At 36.8% G+C, this 17,601-nt stretch overlaps 1 protein-coding gene across 2 annotated transcripts in view; it reads left to right on the forward strand.

The window, feature by feature from the left end:
• Nucleotides 1-132: 132 nt before the first annotated feature.
• The window catches only part of NHLRC2 (NHL repeat containing 2), a 36,868-nt gene continuing 19,399 nt past the window's right edge, over nt 133-17,601 (forward strand). For both annotated transcript variants that reach the window (XM_037401420.1, XM_037401422.1), the window contains exons 1-5: nt 133-379; nt 2,391-2,543; nt 9,182-9,637; nt 11,975-12,096; nt 13,888-14,017. In XM_037401420.1, the coding sequence (XP_037257317.1) occupies nt 217-379; nt 2,391-2,543; nt 9,182-9,637; nt 11,975-12,096; nt 13,888-14,017 (1,024 nt within the window). In that variant the 5' untranslated portion in view covers nt 133-216. The remainder of the gene's footprint in view (nt 380-2,390; nt 2,544-9,181; nt 9,638-11,974; nt 12,097-13,887; nt 14,018-17,601) is intronic.

Genomic DNA, 17,601 nt, shown 5'->3' on the forward strand with positions numbered 1-17,601 from the left:
TGTCAATATCAAAGCTATGTAAAAACACGAAATGAATGAGAAGGTCCCTGTTTAAGGCAGACGAGTTATTTGTATTTGTGCTTAGGTTTTGTTTGGTTGGGGTTTTTTTATTGCATTTTCTCCCTCGCGTTGCGGGCGGTGCCGAATGTGCGGCGGTGAAGCGGCAGGGCGGTAAACAGCCAGCCGCCCCGGCCGCGGGCTGGCCCGGGAGGCGTCATGGCGGCGGGGGGCCTGGCGGGGCTGCTGCCCGCCCAGACCCAGCTGGAGTACGCCCTGCTGGACGCCGACACAGCCCAGGAGAAGGAGAACCTGGTCTACCAGTACCTGAAGAAGATGGACAGCCGGGAGCGGGACCTAGCGGTGCCCGAGCTCGGCGGAGGTGGGTGGCGGGGCCCGAGCGGGCCAGGCCCCGCGGCGGAGCGCGGCCGGGCGGCGGCTGCGGGCTCCCCCCGGGGGCGGCTGAGTGCTGGCGCTCCCCTGTGGCGCTGTCCGGGGAGTTCCGCGGCCTGCGAGGTCCGGGTTACCGGCCCCCTGAGCCGCTTCTTTAAAAGGCGCTTCTACTTACAGGAAATGTCACTGCTGAAAGCACCAGGAGCGAAGGACAAGAAAAAAAGAGCCCCTTTATAAGTGGTCCCCCTGCTACTCGTTGCAAAACCCCGTTTTTTAAAGCCTGTGCTAAATCTCTGCTAGCTTCATTAATTTACTTTTTTTTAATATGTATAAAGCCTGTCCCATCTGTAGTGGGAACCTTACCAAGTCCTGCAGCTTTCTCCTGAGCTCCCCTCTTTTTGCTGCGGCTGTTTAGGCTGTTTCCCAGCTCTCTCTCCCCATGACTTACCTGTGCTTGTCAGTTTTCATGTTGCTGGTAACACAGACTGTGCTGGGGATGTCATCATGCTCCAGTGGAGTGCCCATCTCCCTTTCACACTTCCTTTTCTCTTCTGCTAAGTGTGAAATCAAAGGTTAAGTCTTGTAAGGTCTTACAAGCCCTGCTCAGGGTCCTTTTGAACTTGGTGAGACTCTGCAGCTGTGGGAGCTCACATCTGACTGCAAGACAAGAGACCTCAGGAGGTAAACTTCAGGGTTAAAATCATATGTGTATCATGGGAATGAATGCTGACTTCATCAATGGAGCAAAGTGAATCCTCTTTCTGTCTAGATTTGGACCCCTGGATTCAATTTTCACTTCTGTCATTCGCTTTTTTTCACTTCCTGTGTTCTGTCAAGCCTTATTTTCTCTCTAAAAAGAGCTGAAATAAGTAGCCAATATTTTTCATTTGCAGTGTGTTTTTATATAAAATATTTTAATTCTAGTGAAAAAGAGAAATGCTGCAAAAGAAATTACCTATTCTTTTCTTTCAAAAAGTAAACAGTAAAGCAGTTATACTGTGGAAATAACACACATACTTGATGAATTATTCTCATTATTGTCTCCAAATCTGAATGTGTGTGTATCTGTTTATAAATACATGGACATAGACATCAGTCCTCCACAGACAAGCTTTCTGCTGACTTCAGCAGCAGTAACTCCTCCTGGGGCAGTAAGAGCTTAGTTTACTGAAACTGACAGAGTGGAAGTTTTGAGGATATTTAGATTACTCAGCGTATACTGTTTAAAAAAAAGGCCTTCAAAGCTTTGCACTGTATCGACTATCTTTTTTTGCCCCATTTTTTCCAGAAATGTTAAGTGATAACAGCAGGCTGTATTCTAGGATATTTATTTCTTGTCTTGATGTCAGTTGCTAAAAGTAGAGGAACAGCAGTTACCAGTGAGAGAAGAATGCTTTCGTGTCTCATATAAAGTGGTTAAAATAAATGACCAGTAGTAGTATCAGGTATATCTGAAAAGGTTGTACTTCTTCCCATCTAATAGAATTCGTTTAAATGTCATTGCAAACTTTGAAAATCAAGATCAAAACTATAAACACAAAATTATTTCAGTCATCTCTTTACAAAACTGTTGGAAAAATCATTAAGAGTTTAACAGGTTTTTTTAATTCACTAGGTTTTATATGAATTTTAAAAAATCAATTGTTTTCGATTGTTAGGGGTTGAATAATGTAGATAATGTTTTAAAATGTATGATAATTGTTCTGAGGCTTGTATATTCTTTCAACTAAGAGGTGCCTATTTAAATATATAAACTGTACTTTCAGTATCACAGTAAATCTTGTTAATATTTATTTTTGTTTACTAATTATGAAGAATTGTGGAACATAAGGGTGGCTTGGATAAATATAAGGCTTTTGGTTTGCTTTTCTACCTACATAGAAAGAGATGTTGAAGTTTAGGTTTTTTAAGTTAAATGTACCAGGAACATTGTATGGTGGTATGTAATTTATGTATGTTGCCCTTCCCTTAACTGGTTATCGCTGTTTTCTGAATTCCAGATCTACAGTGGTTAAACACTGAAGGTCCTATTTCTCTTCACAAAGACCTTTGTGGAAAAGTTGTGGTGTTGGATTTCTTTACTTACTGCTGCATCAATTGCTTGCACCTGCTGCCTGATCTCCACGCATTAGAGCACCAGTACTCTGATAAAGGTAAAAGTGCTTTGGCTTACTTAGAATAGAATTTCCTGGCAGTGTTGCAGGCAGAGTAGCTGAGTCACTTTGTTGCTGGTTACTAAACAGTTGGCAAAATTTCAGGGGAACCTAAAAATGTCTTCTAATCTTTTAAGCAGCCTAAAAAAGGTGCCTGTGTATACTGCCATCACATTTTTAAATGGGGTTAAATAAGGTATCTGTTGTGTCCATGTAATTAAAGAAACAGGTTATGCGCTTAAAGCCCAAATCTGATATCCTAATGAATAAAGCTATTAGCAAAAAGCTACACAAGGATGTAAGATATGGGCTCAGAATTGTATGTAACCATCTACGCTTGACCTAGGAACCAATTCTGAGAAGAATATAGTAAAGGTGGTAGGATGGATATCATTAAGATTACTTGTTTTTTTCTGTTCTAACTGAAATGGCAATATATGTAAGCTTGGTTTAGGATTTCTTTGGTATTGGCATCATGTTATATACCAGTAATAGTTCTGTGTTCTAGAGAGGGAATTAAACTCTTTAAAGTCACATCTGAGATGAAATCTATCTCTCTCTGAGTGAATAAAAATGCAGGGTAATTACTATTTAGAATGCAGTCTCTTGTCACCATGATGACTTGTCAGAGATAAGCTGTGGTCTTGCGCAGAATGTATCAGCTACTCACTTATCTTGGATATTTTAATAGACTGAATAGTGAGATGAAGAACAGTGTTATTTTCAGCCCTAAAAATATTGTATTAAATATAATGTATATGTAGTAAATAACATTATCTTACAATGTTTAAGTCTCTGATTCTCTATTGGCATTTCTGAAGGGGTTTAATTTTGGCAGCATTTGTTTTCATGTGTTACCTTCTCTCACTAGAAAAAGAAATTACAATGTCTTTGAAATTTCAGGTTCTTTAAATAGTTCACATACGTGCTAGGTTTACATAGTGCCTTACAGGAGACTCACATAAAGAAATTTTTCTACTTTGGAAAGTGTAGCTGATTGGAGAAATTTGAGATCTGGTAAAATATTTCAGATATGAAGATCTTTAATAACGAAAAACTCATGGCATTTTTTTGAGAAGGAGGCAGTTTTAAGTGGAAGATGGTTAGCAAATGGTAAGTGGACTGTGGTGGATATCAGGCATACTGGGAAGAAGGGCTAGGTTGAGATTTCAGAAGCTTACATTGACGTTCATAGAATTAATACCTTTAAATTATAAACATTTTTGTTATAGTGTTACTGTATTAATATACCTGTCATATCCTTAATCTGTTTTTTAAGACAAAGCTGTTAAATCAGTTGACAACAAAATACTCATTTTAACAACCTTTCCCCACAAGCTTTCTCTTTGAAGTATTTGACCATCTCTATACTGTTGTAGAAGAGGCTGCAGCACTCAGGACTGAACTGAAGGTCCACTTGGAGATAGAGGTTTTGTTTGACTTGTATTAAACTTCCTGTCATAGGAGTTATTACTTAAAGAAAGTACTTTGCTGATAGGTGATAAATTCTTTTTGCATTTGAGCTATTCTTACAAGTTCTTTTTGGATTTGAGCTATCCTCTTCCTACAGGGACCAGTGTAAGAAAAAAGATACTTGGGGTGAGTGGAGGTAAAAGGAAAGAAGAGCAGGTGTGTACAGCATTAATCTTAAATTTAATCCATTAGGAAACAGGATAGCGGTCAGATTCAGGAAGAGATTAAGGTGCTTGACGGTTCAAACAAAAAAGAAAAATATTCTTTTTATAACTATAGACAACCTTTTGGTTGTTTTCTGCTGTTTTCATGTTTTGATTGTCAGATTATTTAATCTTTCTCTGCTGTGCTAAATGTGTAAATGTTAGCATTACAATAATATGTATGATATATCAAGGCAGTAAGGGTTGTGGTTTTTTAAGCCATAGGGAAATCCTTCAGTAGATGGTCTTATGTCAATGTGCATCTTCTTCACCAAAGGCAAATGTGATTTCCTAATCACTAGGAGAAAGAGAAGGGGAGAGTTGTTGACTTGAGAAACTTGCAAAAAATAGAAGTTGAAGAATAAAGCTAAAGTAGAAAGGATGTCAGCCATATCAAAAAGTGCTTTAAGAATGTCTAGATATATTAGTGCAGGTATCTTGGTATTCAGCCTTATTCTGCAGTTTCATTCTGTTTTAATCACTTTGATATTTATTTACACATTTCATGTATATATTTACCATGCCATAGAAGTGATAGAGGGTGCTGACCTAGCAGACAATTAATGTCAGGATGAAAACAGGCATCTTAACTCTGACAAAGCATCTTTCTCATAATGCATTTGGATCTTTAATTGAATGTTTGAAGGAATGTTGCCTATACTTTTCTGCAGAGCTAAGAACAAACCTCAATATTGACATAATGTCTTTTTTTGATTGTAAGTTGTGTACTTACATTTTTGGTACTCTTGATTACTTTTCTTATGTGGTTCAAATGCCCTTTTAGATGGAGCCTGTTGCAACTTCAGCAGTGTGATCATCAGACACGAGAAGTCTGAACACCAGGAACTGTAGTTTTAGGGTGATCCTAAACCATTATATGTATCATTGTACATATGTACATAGTTCTGTTGTCTGGAACTTCAGGTGGTCTGTTTCAGAATGAAGACTGCTTTCCATAGGATCAAATGTCACCTAACATCTTTATCTGATATGTTCTCACTGCTATCTTCAGTGGTGCTATTTCTGTATTTCAAGTGGCATTCAGAAAGTTATTTTAAAACCCAGTGCATATTCAGTTCATGTTATCAGCAGTCCAGAAATGACTTCTATAAGAGGGAGTGCTTTTTAATATTCAGAAATAGCTTGGCTTAAATCCAGTGTTGTGCTCTGTTACAATCCTTCAAAGAAAGTGTTTTAAACGGTGTGCATATTCTTTTATCTCAGTATAGCATCCGTCTGTTTCCACAAGAGTTTTCTTCATGAGAGAATGTTTTAATTTACTTGTGCTGTTTAGGTGTTAAGTATAGAATTGTCTTTCTAGCTTTAATGGTATTTTTGAAAGGCAAACATAGGCACTGCTGCTGATCCTGTTACAGTTAAAATATTTGACCTGCTGTTTGGAGTTAAACAATTAATGATGCTACAACTTCAGCTGTCTGATATTGAATCATGCTGCACCTATAGGATTGATAAAGGCTGTATCAGAGTGATTTTTAAAATTCTATATTTGTGAAATTGTTATATTCAACCAAGTCTTTCATTGTGCAGCACTTTATTTACCCTTTCCTGTTGTCACATTGAAGATGGTGTTCTTCTCCATTAACTGTTTTATGGTTGAGGAGAAGGGCTAAAAGAAAAAAATAGTTTTCTGTTTCTCTGTAACTGAATAAAAAGACAACTTGAGATTAAATTATTTTTTTTAGAAGGAAACAAACTCATCCGAGCTCAAATAGTACAACTATTTAAGACCTGAAATATTTGCCTTTCTTACATTTCTACCACAAAACCAGAGGTGAGGGTAGAACATAGATGTCCAGCTAGCCAGATTGCACCTCTACTGTGAAGGTAGGAGAAAAAGCATGAAATTAAACACCACATTTCATTCCAAACCATGTCCTCGGGCGCAGTTGTTGTAGTTGTTACTTTTGGGGCCCTGGTTCAGGCCCTCACTGACAGAGGACAGGTTTCACTGTTCTTGCAATGGCAAACTCCACTGACTGCAACTGCAGGGCTTTTGGACTGTTCTACAAAAGCATCTTATTTTTACATATTTGCTTGAAGTTTTACAAATAGTTAAGCCATTTAATGGATTAGGTGGTAAATGCCAAATAACAGTAATGATCTGATGTGTAAACTTCCCGTTTAGAATGAATTGTTGTGTGGCATGTAACAATTGATGCTAAATGAAATAAAATATGTGGACTTATTGTGGAAAAAAGTACACTTCGTGTGGATTAAAAATGAAAATGTTAGACTGCTAAATAAATAAATTTATTTTCTTTTATTAGGAGAAAGGTGCATTATGCAAGCTGCAAAAAGTTATCTGTGGGTGGCTTTCCTTCTCAGGGAACTAATTCTGGATTTTGATAATTGCAACTGGAAAAGTAAAGAGAGAAAAACTAGAGTAAAGAGGAGTACTGTTCTAGCAACTATGAGAAGCTAGAAGATGAGAAATAAATTTGTTAGCAAGGTGACTGAAGACATTTAGATTATGTTCTGGTTCGATTCGTGATAAACTGATGAAGTCTCTTCCTGTTGTAACAAATAGCTATATTTGAATGAGAACAAAATTGCCTTCTAAAAATTGTTTCTGCTACTACAAGGAGCTGAAACAGTTCATACTCTCAAGTCTTCTTAAAACTTTGCTGAGAAAACATTTATTTAAAGAATTGCCTTTTCCAGATGAGTTTCCTTTGAGAAGGGCTATTTCCATTGGCTGTTGTTTAGGGTAAAGCGTAACAATATTAGAGTAAGCACCAAATAACATAACTTGCTTACTTAGAGATGCACATTGCACATCTGCCTTTACCCTTTATAACTAGAGTATATCCTGCTTATCTAACTTCAGTAGCTTTTCAACAAAGCCTATTTTGTCTGTAGGAGCACAATATAGTGTTTTGCATTGCAGTGAGTATTTGAGCACGAATTATTCTGATTTAAGAACCTTTTGAAGTTCTTCAAGGATCTACACTCATATTGTGGAGTATAAGCATCATTAGAATTGGAGTAGTTTGCCACCATGCCACCCTGTACAGACTCCAAGTCTTCGCTTTTTGGTATTACTGGAAAAATATGGTACTGTAAGGAATCTACCTGTAGACATTGGTGATGTGGGAAGGAAGGAAATGCCACAGATAATTGAATGCTACTGATAAAAGCATTTATAAATGCTAAATAAATGTATAAATACTTTTCCCCACTTGACTGGGTGAAAAAAAAAAAAAAGAGAAACTATTTTTTTTTTGTTGTGTCAAAATAATTTCTAATACTGCAGCAAAATTAACTCAAATTGGGTGTCTACTCTAAGGATATTTTCCTTGCCCATTTAATTTCACTCCTATCCTCAAAGTAACACAAAAGGTCATGTGAAAATTTAGAACTTTCACTTGGACAAAGGTAGAAAGGCCCCAGTTGTTATTTGTGGTTACAAAATACTTGCACTATCCAGAAACATGATTGATTTTTGGATAAGTAGTAAGGTTAGTGTCTAAGGATTTCCATTAGATTAATAGTTGTGGTTTAAAATTATTGCAGCTTTCTACGACTGCATGGGTACTGTTGTTACCTTTCTTACTTCAGTTACAATTGACAAGTTGCTTTGACTATGACAAGATTATGCTTATGGTTAATAGTATTTTTTAAATACAAAGTGAGATGAAGTATGGTATTGATGTGATATGCAGTTTACTTCATTTGTTGGAGATTATACTAGTGAAACATAATTTAAAGCCCTGAAAAAGGATGCAGATCCCTTTGGGGGGTTTCTTTCTTGTATTTTTGCTCCTAGAAAGTACTGAAAAGCAGCCTGACTGAAGGCAGGCTCTTCATTCTTTTTTTGTTGCATAGGAAGGGGCTGTTTACATAATAGTCTAAATGGGGTGGAAGTAGATTTATTTCTTATCACAAGGGAAAAGCAGCTGAAGTCTGAGCCATAGATTTTTATTTCTGTGTTTGAATTTTGTAAAACTAAGAAAATAAGCAAACAATTCAAGGAAGCTCACAATTATGTGTGTTTGATCAATTTTAAGGTTGGTATTATGTATGCAGTGTATATAAGCAGAATTATGTTACATTATACTTATTCCTTCATACCAGGATTTCAAGTGCAATTATCCATGCTGTGGGAAAACCTAAACTCTTCATTATTAACCAAATACAGAAATGAAGTTAAACATTTTAAGGGGAGGGGCAAAAATCAATGATTTAATCCTCCTCTTTTCCTGACTTTTTTTTCTTTCTTTCTGGTTTTTGTGGGGGTTTTTTTGTTGTTTTTGTTTTGGTGGGTTTGGGGTTTTTTGGGTGTGGTGTGTGTGTGAGAAAAAGGGTTCAAGCCTGCCTGGTTTGTAACAAGTGGTATTTGTCATTTTGTCTTAGTTGTCAGTGCTGCCTTTTTATTTGAAATCTAGAATACTGTAATGATTTCAGAGTTTATACTTTTTCACTGCTTATCTGGAGTTAGATATGCCAAGGTAACTTGGGACTTCGAGAGTTCAGTGTTTACTTGTGATTCCTAGTTAACTGTTGAAAAGAATTCATTTCCTACAACACCATAGCTGTGTATAAGAATCAAAGGACAAAAAGGTATCATAAACATCTGGAAAAAATGAAAGTATCAGTTGACCTGCTACAACTTACCCAAAATTATTTTTAATGTATTTTCTACCTTAGAATGTAGAGGTTCAGGAGCTAAGAACAATTTATGACATACTAGATCTCAACCAGCTGGGGAAGTAATGGTCCTCAAGTTCAGTAATTTTACTGAAATAATATTTCAGAGTTTTGGTATTCTGTACACCTAGCTATCTGTGCTCCTACTGCGATGTAATTCCTTTTTGTTTGTTCAGGTCTTCTCCTTCTGGAAAGCAGTCAGTCATATTGTGAGATCACTGTGCCTCATTTTTACTACTTTTTTTTATTCAAATACAAATATGTTTCAATGCATGACTTTATTTTTCCTTTCAGATGGTCTTATTATTGTTGGTGTCCACTCAGCAAAATTCCCCAATGAAAAAGTTCTGGATAACATTAAAAGTGCCGTTTTGAGGTATAATATTGTCCACCCTGTAGTAAATGATGCAGATGCAACACTGTGGCATGAACTAGAAGTGTCCTGCTGGCCAACTCTGGTCATTCTCGGGCCTCGTGGAAATATGCTGTTTTCCCTTGTTGGAGAGGGACACAGAGAGAAGTTGTTTTTATTTACTTCTATGACGCTGAAATTCTACAAGGAGAGGGGACAAATCAAAGATAACAGCATTGGAATAAAGCTATACAGAGATTCCCTCCCACCTTCTCCTCTGCTGTTTCCTGGCAAAGTGACCGTTGATAATTCAGGAGAAAGGCTTGTAATAGCAGACACTGGACATCATAGAATTTTGGTTACTCAAAAAAATGGACAAATTCTACACACTATTGGAGGTAAGGGTATATTAATATTATTACAGTAATTTTAGTTTAGAGTATGTTTGCTGGGCCTACTAGGCTGATTCTTCTCTTAGAGGACCTAGCAGTTTATGAGCATTGCCAGATTATTATTTTTCTACTAAAATCACTTTTACTGGATGTGAGGGGTATATAGTATATATAGTACCGTCAGTGGGAGACTCTTAATGCAGTTGATTGAGATGTCTAATTTTTCGGCTTTGTTCTGTTGACTAAAGTTTGTATTATCATGTGATATCCAATATGAATTACAAAAAATACATTTTGTATTCTTCTGAAAGAGTTGCAAATGGGTTTAGATTGAAGGACATACATAACATCCAGCAACAAGGTAGGGAAAAGAAAAGAGAAAGTAGTGCCTGCCTTTCAAATAGAAGAAATGAATGTTGAATTGTGGTGGTATGTGGGGAGGGTTTTGGTGTGGTTTTTTTCATTTGGTCATTGTTTGGTTTTTGGGTTTCTCTTGATGAAGAACATTCTTCTATAGGATTCCCTTCTGGTTTTTAGAGAAGGGGAGAATTATTAAGAACAGTGGCATTAAACTGGTACATAGGCACCTGAAAATGAAGTTGCCTTAGTATATATGAAAAGGCCTGTGTTCTCACACACAAGGTGTACCATATAAACAAGTTATGAAAACAGTGAAAGTTAAGTGTTTTAAATTTAGTTACATTTGTTACAAAGTTTGTTAGTAACATTTAGGCTTTAAAAAACTCTTTAACTGTTTTTGTAAAATTACTCTCTGTTTTACAATGTAAATCAAGAAAATTTGCATGCTTTATTCTTTCATAAATGAAACTTTCAGACTTGTTCTTTTTTTATATTGGTACAGTGGTGAAAGTTACATCTTAATGCACCAAGTACATAGCTGTTAGGATAGTCCACTTACGAGCAACTGTAGTAAACAGATTTAGGAAGTGGTTGAATCCCCAGATCTTTGAAACCAGCGGTTCATTTATGTCTCAGAATCAGAAGCTGTACACAGAAGTGTCCTGTATTACTTAGTATGGTATTGGCCGATGCCTGTGCCATGACAGGATCCTACAAACTTGATAAAAATATCAATGGCACTGCTGTTTAAATAAAGGAAGAAACTTTCTCGCTATTTGAAGTAACAGTGCATTGGATAGACAAATTATACAAGTTAACCTGATACAGGCATTACTCTTAAGACCCTTCTCCTATGGGAAGTGCAGACAGGATTTCTTATGACAGAAGTGTGAGAATTTGGTTTCTGTTTGATATGTGAGATGAGGTTTCTGCTGACAAGCTACCCTTTAGTGTTCTGGGATAGTCATCAAACAGCAATTCAGAGGGAAGTGTCCTAACCTCTGAACTGGTACCCCTCCTTTCTGTGGCACTCTGTGCTATTCCCTTCCCTGGGGATGTGCACCCTAACGCTTACAAGGGGAGGTACTGGAATCTGACACACCAGCACCTCAGTCCTTTGTGGTTGTAAGATCTAAATTGTCTTCTGACAGTAGGTGTAAAAGTCTGTGTATTTCAGTGACTCAGTTGAATGATTCAGTGGGCAGAAGATAATGTAATGAAGTTGATAATACAGTAATAAATGTGGGCATACACAAAGGTTGAAATTACTATATTTGCATCATAAATCATGATGCACACATAACTCATATCTAAATGTCTTCTGCTGACACGTACTGTTAATGACTTTAAATGTTACTCCCTCTGAAATATGCTTACCTTCATACTGTTATATTCACGTCATGTTCCTTTCTATTTCTTGGTTGTTCTGTGCAGAAGACTCACTTCATCATTCTCACTGTTCTTTTCTGTAATTAGTTCTATGTCATCTTTTTCATAATTATTAATGAAAAAAGGCTGCTAATCAAATATTAGTTTAATTTGTGATTACATCAAAATCTAAACCATTGAAATGGAGTTGAACTTCGGAAATTGAAGTTTTTCCTGCTGGCTTGCTTTGATGTAGTTGGGAATAAAAAAAAAGATGTAATTTTTCTTTTCTGTCTTCTGTTGTTGCTGTTGACCTTTAGTGCAAGGGAACAGGAACAGTTTAGACCCCTATTAAGACTTCTCTTTGGAAGATGAGGTTGAAGAAGCAGAGGAGTTGTGGAGAATGAGTTCAAAACTTCATAGTACCAGTCTATTGTAATTACATACCACAGTGACTAAAATGAGACTACACAAAGTATTAATAATGTAAACTCTAGAAGGTGCTGTGAAAGCATCTCTTAGAATATGTAATTCTCTTATGGGTTTAAATGTATGCACTTTATAATATTTTTCTTTTCTACAATTACTTTCAAGTTTGCTTTGTTTCATTTATAGGTCCAAACAGTGGAAGGAGAGATGGAAGGTTTTCAGAGGCAGCTTTCAACTCACCACAAGGGATTGCTATAAAAAATAATGTTATTTATGTAGCTGATACAGAAAATCACCTAATTAGAAAGGTATATTTTCCGTAATGAACTTCAGCATTTAATCTCATACCTTATTCTACTTACACAGGTGAAAACTGACTACTCTCCAAATACCCTCAACATCAGGAAGGAAATTTGGCCCAATATCTTATAAATAAATGCTGTTGAAAATTGACCACTTTCCAAATACCCTCAACATCAGGAAGGAAATTTGGCCCAATATCTTATAAACAAATGCTGTTGCACAGTTTGTTTTTTAAAGGGCTGCATATACTTTTGTGCTTCCTTTCATATTAATATGATATGCACTACTTGTTCTAGCATAACTGATTTTTCTTTTTTTTTTTTTTTTTTCTGGTGACTCTTACTTTCCTGTTACGAGAAACATCTATTCTTAGTACTGGAAGTAAAAAATGTTTTTGTTTTACTTCCAGTACTATCAGATTCTTATCTAAAGTTATTGTACTGTGATGGTTCAGTGAATATCTAAACTTCTGTTAGCTGTTTGGGTATCTAAAGTACAGTTACCTGCTTTAATATCAGAATTCTCTGCATATGGATTTTTTTTGATTAAATGTTTGCAAGGTCTTATCATGTAAGAGTGTTATGCTTCAGATTATATAGTCATTGGATCTTACATTTGATTAGGTCAGATTTAGAGCAATGGGAAGTTGTTTGTTGAAGCAACATAATAGTGCCTCATTATTAAGTATTTTATGCGTCTCAGAAAAGATTTTGTACTCAGATCCTCACCAGTATGTCTGAATTGTGATCAGAGGAAGTACATCCTTCCCTAATTTGTACTGTTAACATGCCTTTGTACTGTCAGCCATGTTCATTGTGTTTTATTTAAAGGCACTAGTCTACAAAGTCCCTGCACTGTATTCACTGTAGCTGGCTACCAGGTCTTATTCTGGAAAGGACCCAAGCTCCCTGTTGGTAAAGAAACATTGTTACTAAAAATGAGTAGTTTGCATCTAGGTCATTATCTTAGTCATACTCATCACTGTAGCCTAAGGACTGCAGGAAATGAAGTGTTGCAGGTAGCAAAGACAGCACAGAAACGTGTGAAGATCTGGGTCGTACTGCTTCAGCATTTTTCATGATAATTCCCTCTCATTGAATGTGCCATGAGGGTATCCAAGAATTAAAGTAATACAACAGCTACAGGACATACTTTCAAATGTTTGTGCAGGCCATGGGCCTTGCAAAAAGAGTCTAGCTACAGATTATAAAATTTTGTGTGTGAAAGACTCCCTTTTTACATGAGCTTCACGATAAATTCATGAGAGGTATTGGAAGTCACTTAGAAAGTAAGCAGAGGGGATTTAGGTTGCAGAAATGAAATAAAATATAAACATTTACTCTAGGGCATGAAATGAACTGCAAAAATAATGTTTTATACAGGTTATTTAGAAATGGATGATAGTGTTACACTAGTTGAATTTTTATGTTGTATTCCTGTAGAAGTTTAAAATAAAACATCCACATCCATTGTCTGAGTATTTTTCTAGAAAATTTTGATGCTTTCTTCTACAACAGCTCAGCAAACCTTTACAGGGCAGTGTTAATGTTTGTTGCATGTGGAAGAAAATTCCAGGCACATGTTTTTCACGCTAATTGCTGCTTCCCCCTTCCCCTCCACCAACACATCGGGAAGCGTTGTGGTAAAATTAATTATTTTCCTACATAAACAAATACCTGAAATTTGTTCTTTATTTATCAGCAAAAAATCTCCGGTTTTGATATTAGCTTGAATTATCTGTAATTGCAGTCAAGTTAATTTTGTACATTCAGTGTATATAATTTTGCTTCTTGTAGATTGACCTGGAATTAGAGGTGGTGACCACGGTTGCAGGCATTGGGATACAAGGTGTTGATAAGGAAGGTGGAGCAAAAGCAGAAGAACAGCCTATCAGCTCTCCGTGGGATGTGGTCTTTGGAAATTCAAGTATTGTATCAGTTGAGCTTTTAACATCTCATATTTACACATGCATGACTGTTTACTAGATGTTTTCCTGTTTTGGTGATAGTCTGAGATACGAAAAAGTACAGGTTTACTTTACAACCGAGTCTGAAAAACAGTGATTTCATTTGCAAGTGATAACTGCAGTTCTGCTTTGGATCCCGAAAAAATGTGGACTGTTACTTGCTACAAAAGAATTTTTCTTCCATCAAGTTATGTAACTGGTCCAAATACAGAAGGCAATTGTGATTGCTTTTGTTAGGCCGGTGCTTAATGCCAGAATCACTTAAGAAGCAGCTATGTTTTACAGGAAGTGAGCTTTGTCTAGAAGTTCCTTTCCTTGACTATACAGACATGTCTAACCACTTGTAAATATTTGAATTTAGGAAATAAAAATAATTTTAGTTGAAGATGTCTGTTTATTCCTGTTTAGGTGACATGAAATCATTAGACTCTACATTATGACAGAGTTGATCAGATAGGAGAGGAATACCTAAGAAAAAACCTTGCAAGCATGAAGGGATAAAAATTAAATCTTTGAATAATAGGGTGCAAGAATCGGCTTCTGAGGATTTAAGTAGCTTGCTTTCCTGATTCACTTAACACACCTGAGCTTGACATCGCATAACTGCCGTGCTTTCAACTGTTACTAACTGTGAATTGATACTCTATTTTCTCGTGTTTCCATTTCAGTATAATTTAGAACAGGGGTCCTCAAACTACGGCCCGCGGGCTGGATACCGCCCCCCAGGGTCCTCAATCCGGCCCCCAGTATTTACAGACACCCCCGACCCCCCCACCAGGGGTTGCAGGGGAAACCAAGCAGCTGCAGATGACTGCCTGCCACTGCATCCGCGCGCCGGCCCCCTGGTTAAAAAGTTTGAGGACCCCTGATTCAGAATCTGTGGGTGCCAGTTTCTTAGCAATGACAGAACAGTGCTTTAATGTGGTGTAAAACCCTTGGGTCAGTATTTCAGGCATAAAAATTGACTTCCAGTATTGAGATTTCTTGAATCTGCAGATGAATGGTGGGGGGAAGTAGCACTATTTAAGTCTAATATCTTTAAATGAGAGATGCTTGCAAGATTAGTAAATTAAAACATTTTAGTGACCTGGAAGCATTTCTTACAGTCTTGGATCAGTTACAAAGGAGGAAAACACACTCGGATTAATTTTAAGGGAACCTGAAGCTAGTTCAGAAATGCTGATTGCATAAAAGTCTTCTGGTACAAATACATTGTCAGTATAGATAGTGTACCACCAGCAGCCTTGATGACTTAAATAAGCAACCAGCAACAATTTTTAGATTTAACAGTTTTAGTAACATGTCTTCTACAACAACATCAATAAACAAACAAACAAAAAAAGGCACTTTTTTCAAAGGCTTTGTTAATGACCCTTACAATCTGTGTTAAGCGTATAGAATCCCACTTGTAAGAGAAAGAGGACCTGAAAGAGAATCTCACTGGGTGTGAGTTGCTGTTAATGAAGGTGTGACTTCTGCTGAACTTTATCCAATCTGATTTTCCTTTTGTGAGCCAGTAGACCGTTGTGTGACTAGATGGCATAGTTTTCAAGGTGTCTTGAACCAGCAAGCTGATCTTCATGGGATGTTATTGCAGAGCTGTTTCACAGATCAGCAAAGGAGGAGACTAATAACTCATCAGTGCTTCAGAAACTTAAGCTGATTAACAGAACTATTCAAAATATCCTATAATTTTACTTTTCATTTTTCATGATGCTTTCATCTGCTTCTGCCATTAGTTGAGTATCTGTTGATACTTTATATTTTTGAGAGCTCTGCTTGTTAAATGTTAATTGATATGATTGTTATCAACATGAACATAGTAATCACTGAATTAGTCACCTGTAGAGGATTAGTCATCTGCACCGTTCAACACTGCTGAATTTTTATAAGTATTTACATGAAAATCAGATCTTCTGAATGCACTCTGGCCAGACCAGTATAGATTTTTTCATATTCAAATTAGAACCTACCAGTCAGCTGTCTCTTTAGATCTCTACAAAATACAACACAACCTGTCAGTTATGAAGAGATTAAATCAATTTGAATTCCTTCTTTGAGAGGATAATAGGCCAAATACATAAAATGGGGGGGTGAGTGTAGGGGGAGGGTGGGCTTTCAGTTTCTTTGGAAGATTTTGTTCATTATGGTTTTGTGTAAGTAAAGTAAGCTAGGAAAAATGGAAGTTACTGTAATAGCTATATAAAACTCTTTAGAAAACTGTATCCAGAGAGAGTTGTCAAAATGGAAGGTTATAGTTAGTAGAATGCTAACAGGAATTTGTCCCAGAGCACAAGGAACCAGGACTGTCTCTGCAGTGTGTTTACAGCATAGACGCTGTCATGAGCTGCAGTCACTTCTTAAAGTTTGTTACCAGACATCAAAATAGTTTGCCAACACTGCAGCAGAGCTTGTCAGATTGTATTGTTACTGCAAATTGCTTGAGCCTGGTAGGATCTTCTGTTACTATCCAGTATATCATGGGATGCATTTGTTGTTCAGTAAATGCATGCAGAGCACAGTGTTGTAGGGAATCTTCACTGTCCTGGGCAGAGACCCAGCCTTCTGTTGGTGATCCTCGATGTGCTGTTCTACAAGTAGCTACCCTGTTGTCCGTATATTAAAACTGGTATGTCGATGTCTATGCCTTTGGATGAATGGAGTAATTGATGAGAGTTTCAAAAATTACTTTTGTTCACATCCATACAGCAGTGCCCATTTTTACTGTATGCTTGTATGTATCTCTGTGCAAGTTGCAGGAGGTAACGTATGCTTCAAAAACTTTGGTTCATTATTACAAAATCTATGAGTTTTTTGTTAACTGGTGTGGCATATGGGAAATACCATCACACTTTCCCATTTTCCTCAGATCTGTGTAACTTAAACTGTGTACAAGAGGCATTTTTTCTTTTCAGGAGATGGATTTATGGATTTTAAACAAGTGATCCTTCTGTGATTTTCTTTTCAATGTCCAAAGCCATGCTATCCAGAACATGAAAGAGAGGAAAAAAAAAGAAGTTTAAGCTGTTTATGTACTACACTAGATAGTATTGAACAGCTTATGCTGACCTTTTTCAAAGTCTCAAAAGGAAAGGCTACCTCTTAAGAGAAAAAAAAATTCTGTATCATTTATATTTCTTGAGTTTACTCCTACATACAGTTTAGAGTATGTATTGATCAATTTAAAAACTTCATTGTTTGCATTTTTAAATGCTAATGTATAGTTTGTTGTGAAATTAAAAATATAGAGAAAAAAGTTTATGAGGGCAGAGATAAGTTAATACTCAGAACAGATACTACAAAGTAGCATGCTTTTAAGCATCCTCATAGTATTCTGTGAGATAATAGGCTTTTCTTTCCCCATTTTATACAGATGTGAAGCCTGAGGCAAAGAGGCTAAGTGATTGTGAAATACCATTTAAAAGAATGTTGGCACAAATGTCTCTAAGGTAGGGGAGTTAATGGAGACAAAACACATGGTGGGATTCAGGCAGGCAGTATTCTTCCTTGTCATCTCTTTTATTTCCTTAGTTGTGGCCGCTGA

This window comes from Falco rusticolus, chromosome 9 (genome assembly GCF_015220075.1).
Source record: "Falco rusticolus isolate bFalRus1 chromosome 9, bFalRus1.pri, whole genome shotgun sequence".
NCBI lineage: Eukaryota > Metazoa > Chordata > Aves > Falconiformes > Falconidae > Falco > Falco rusticolus.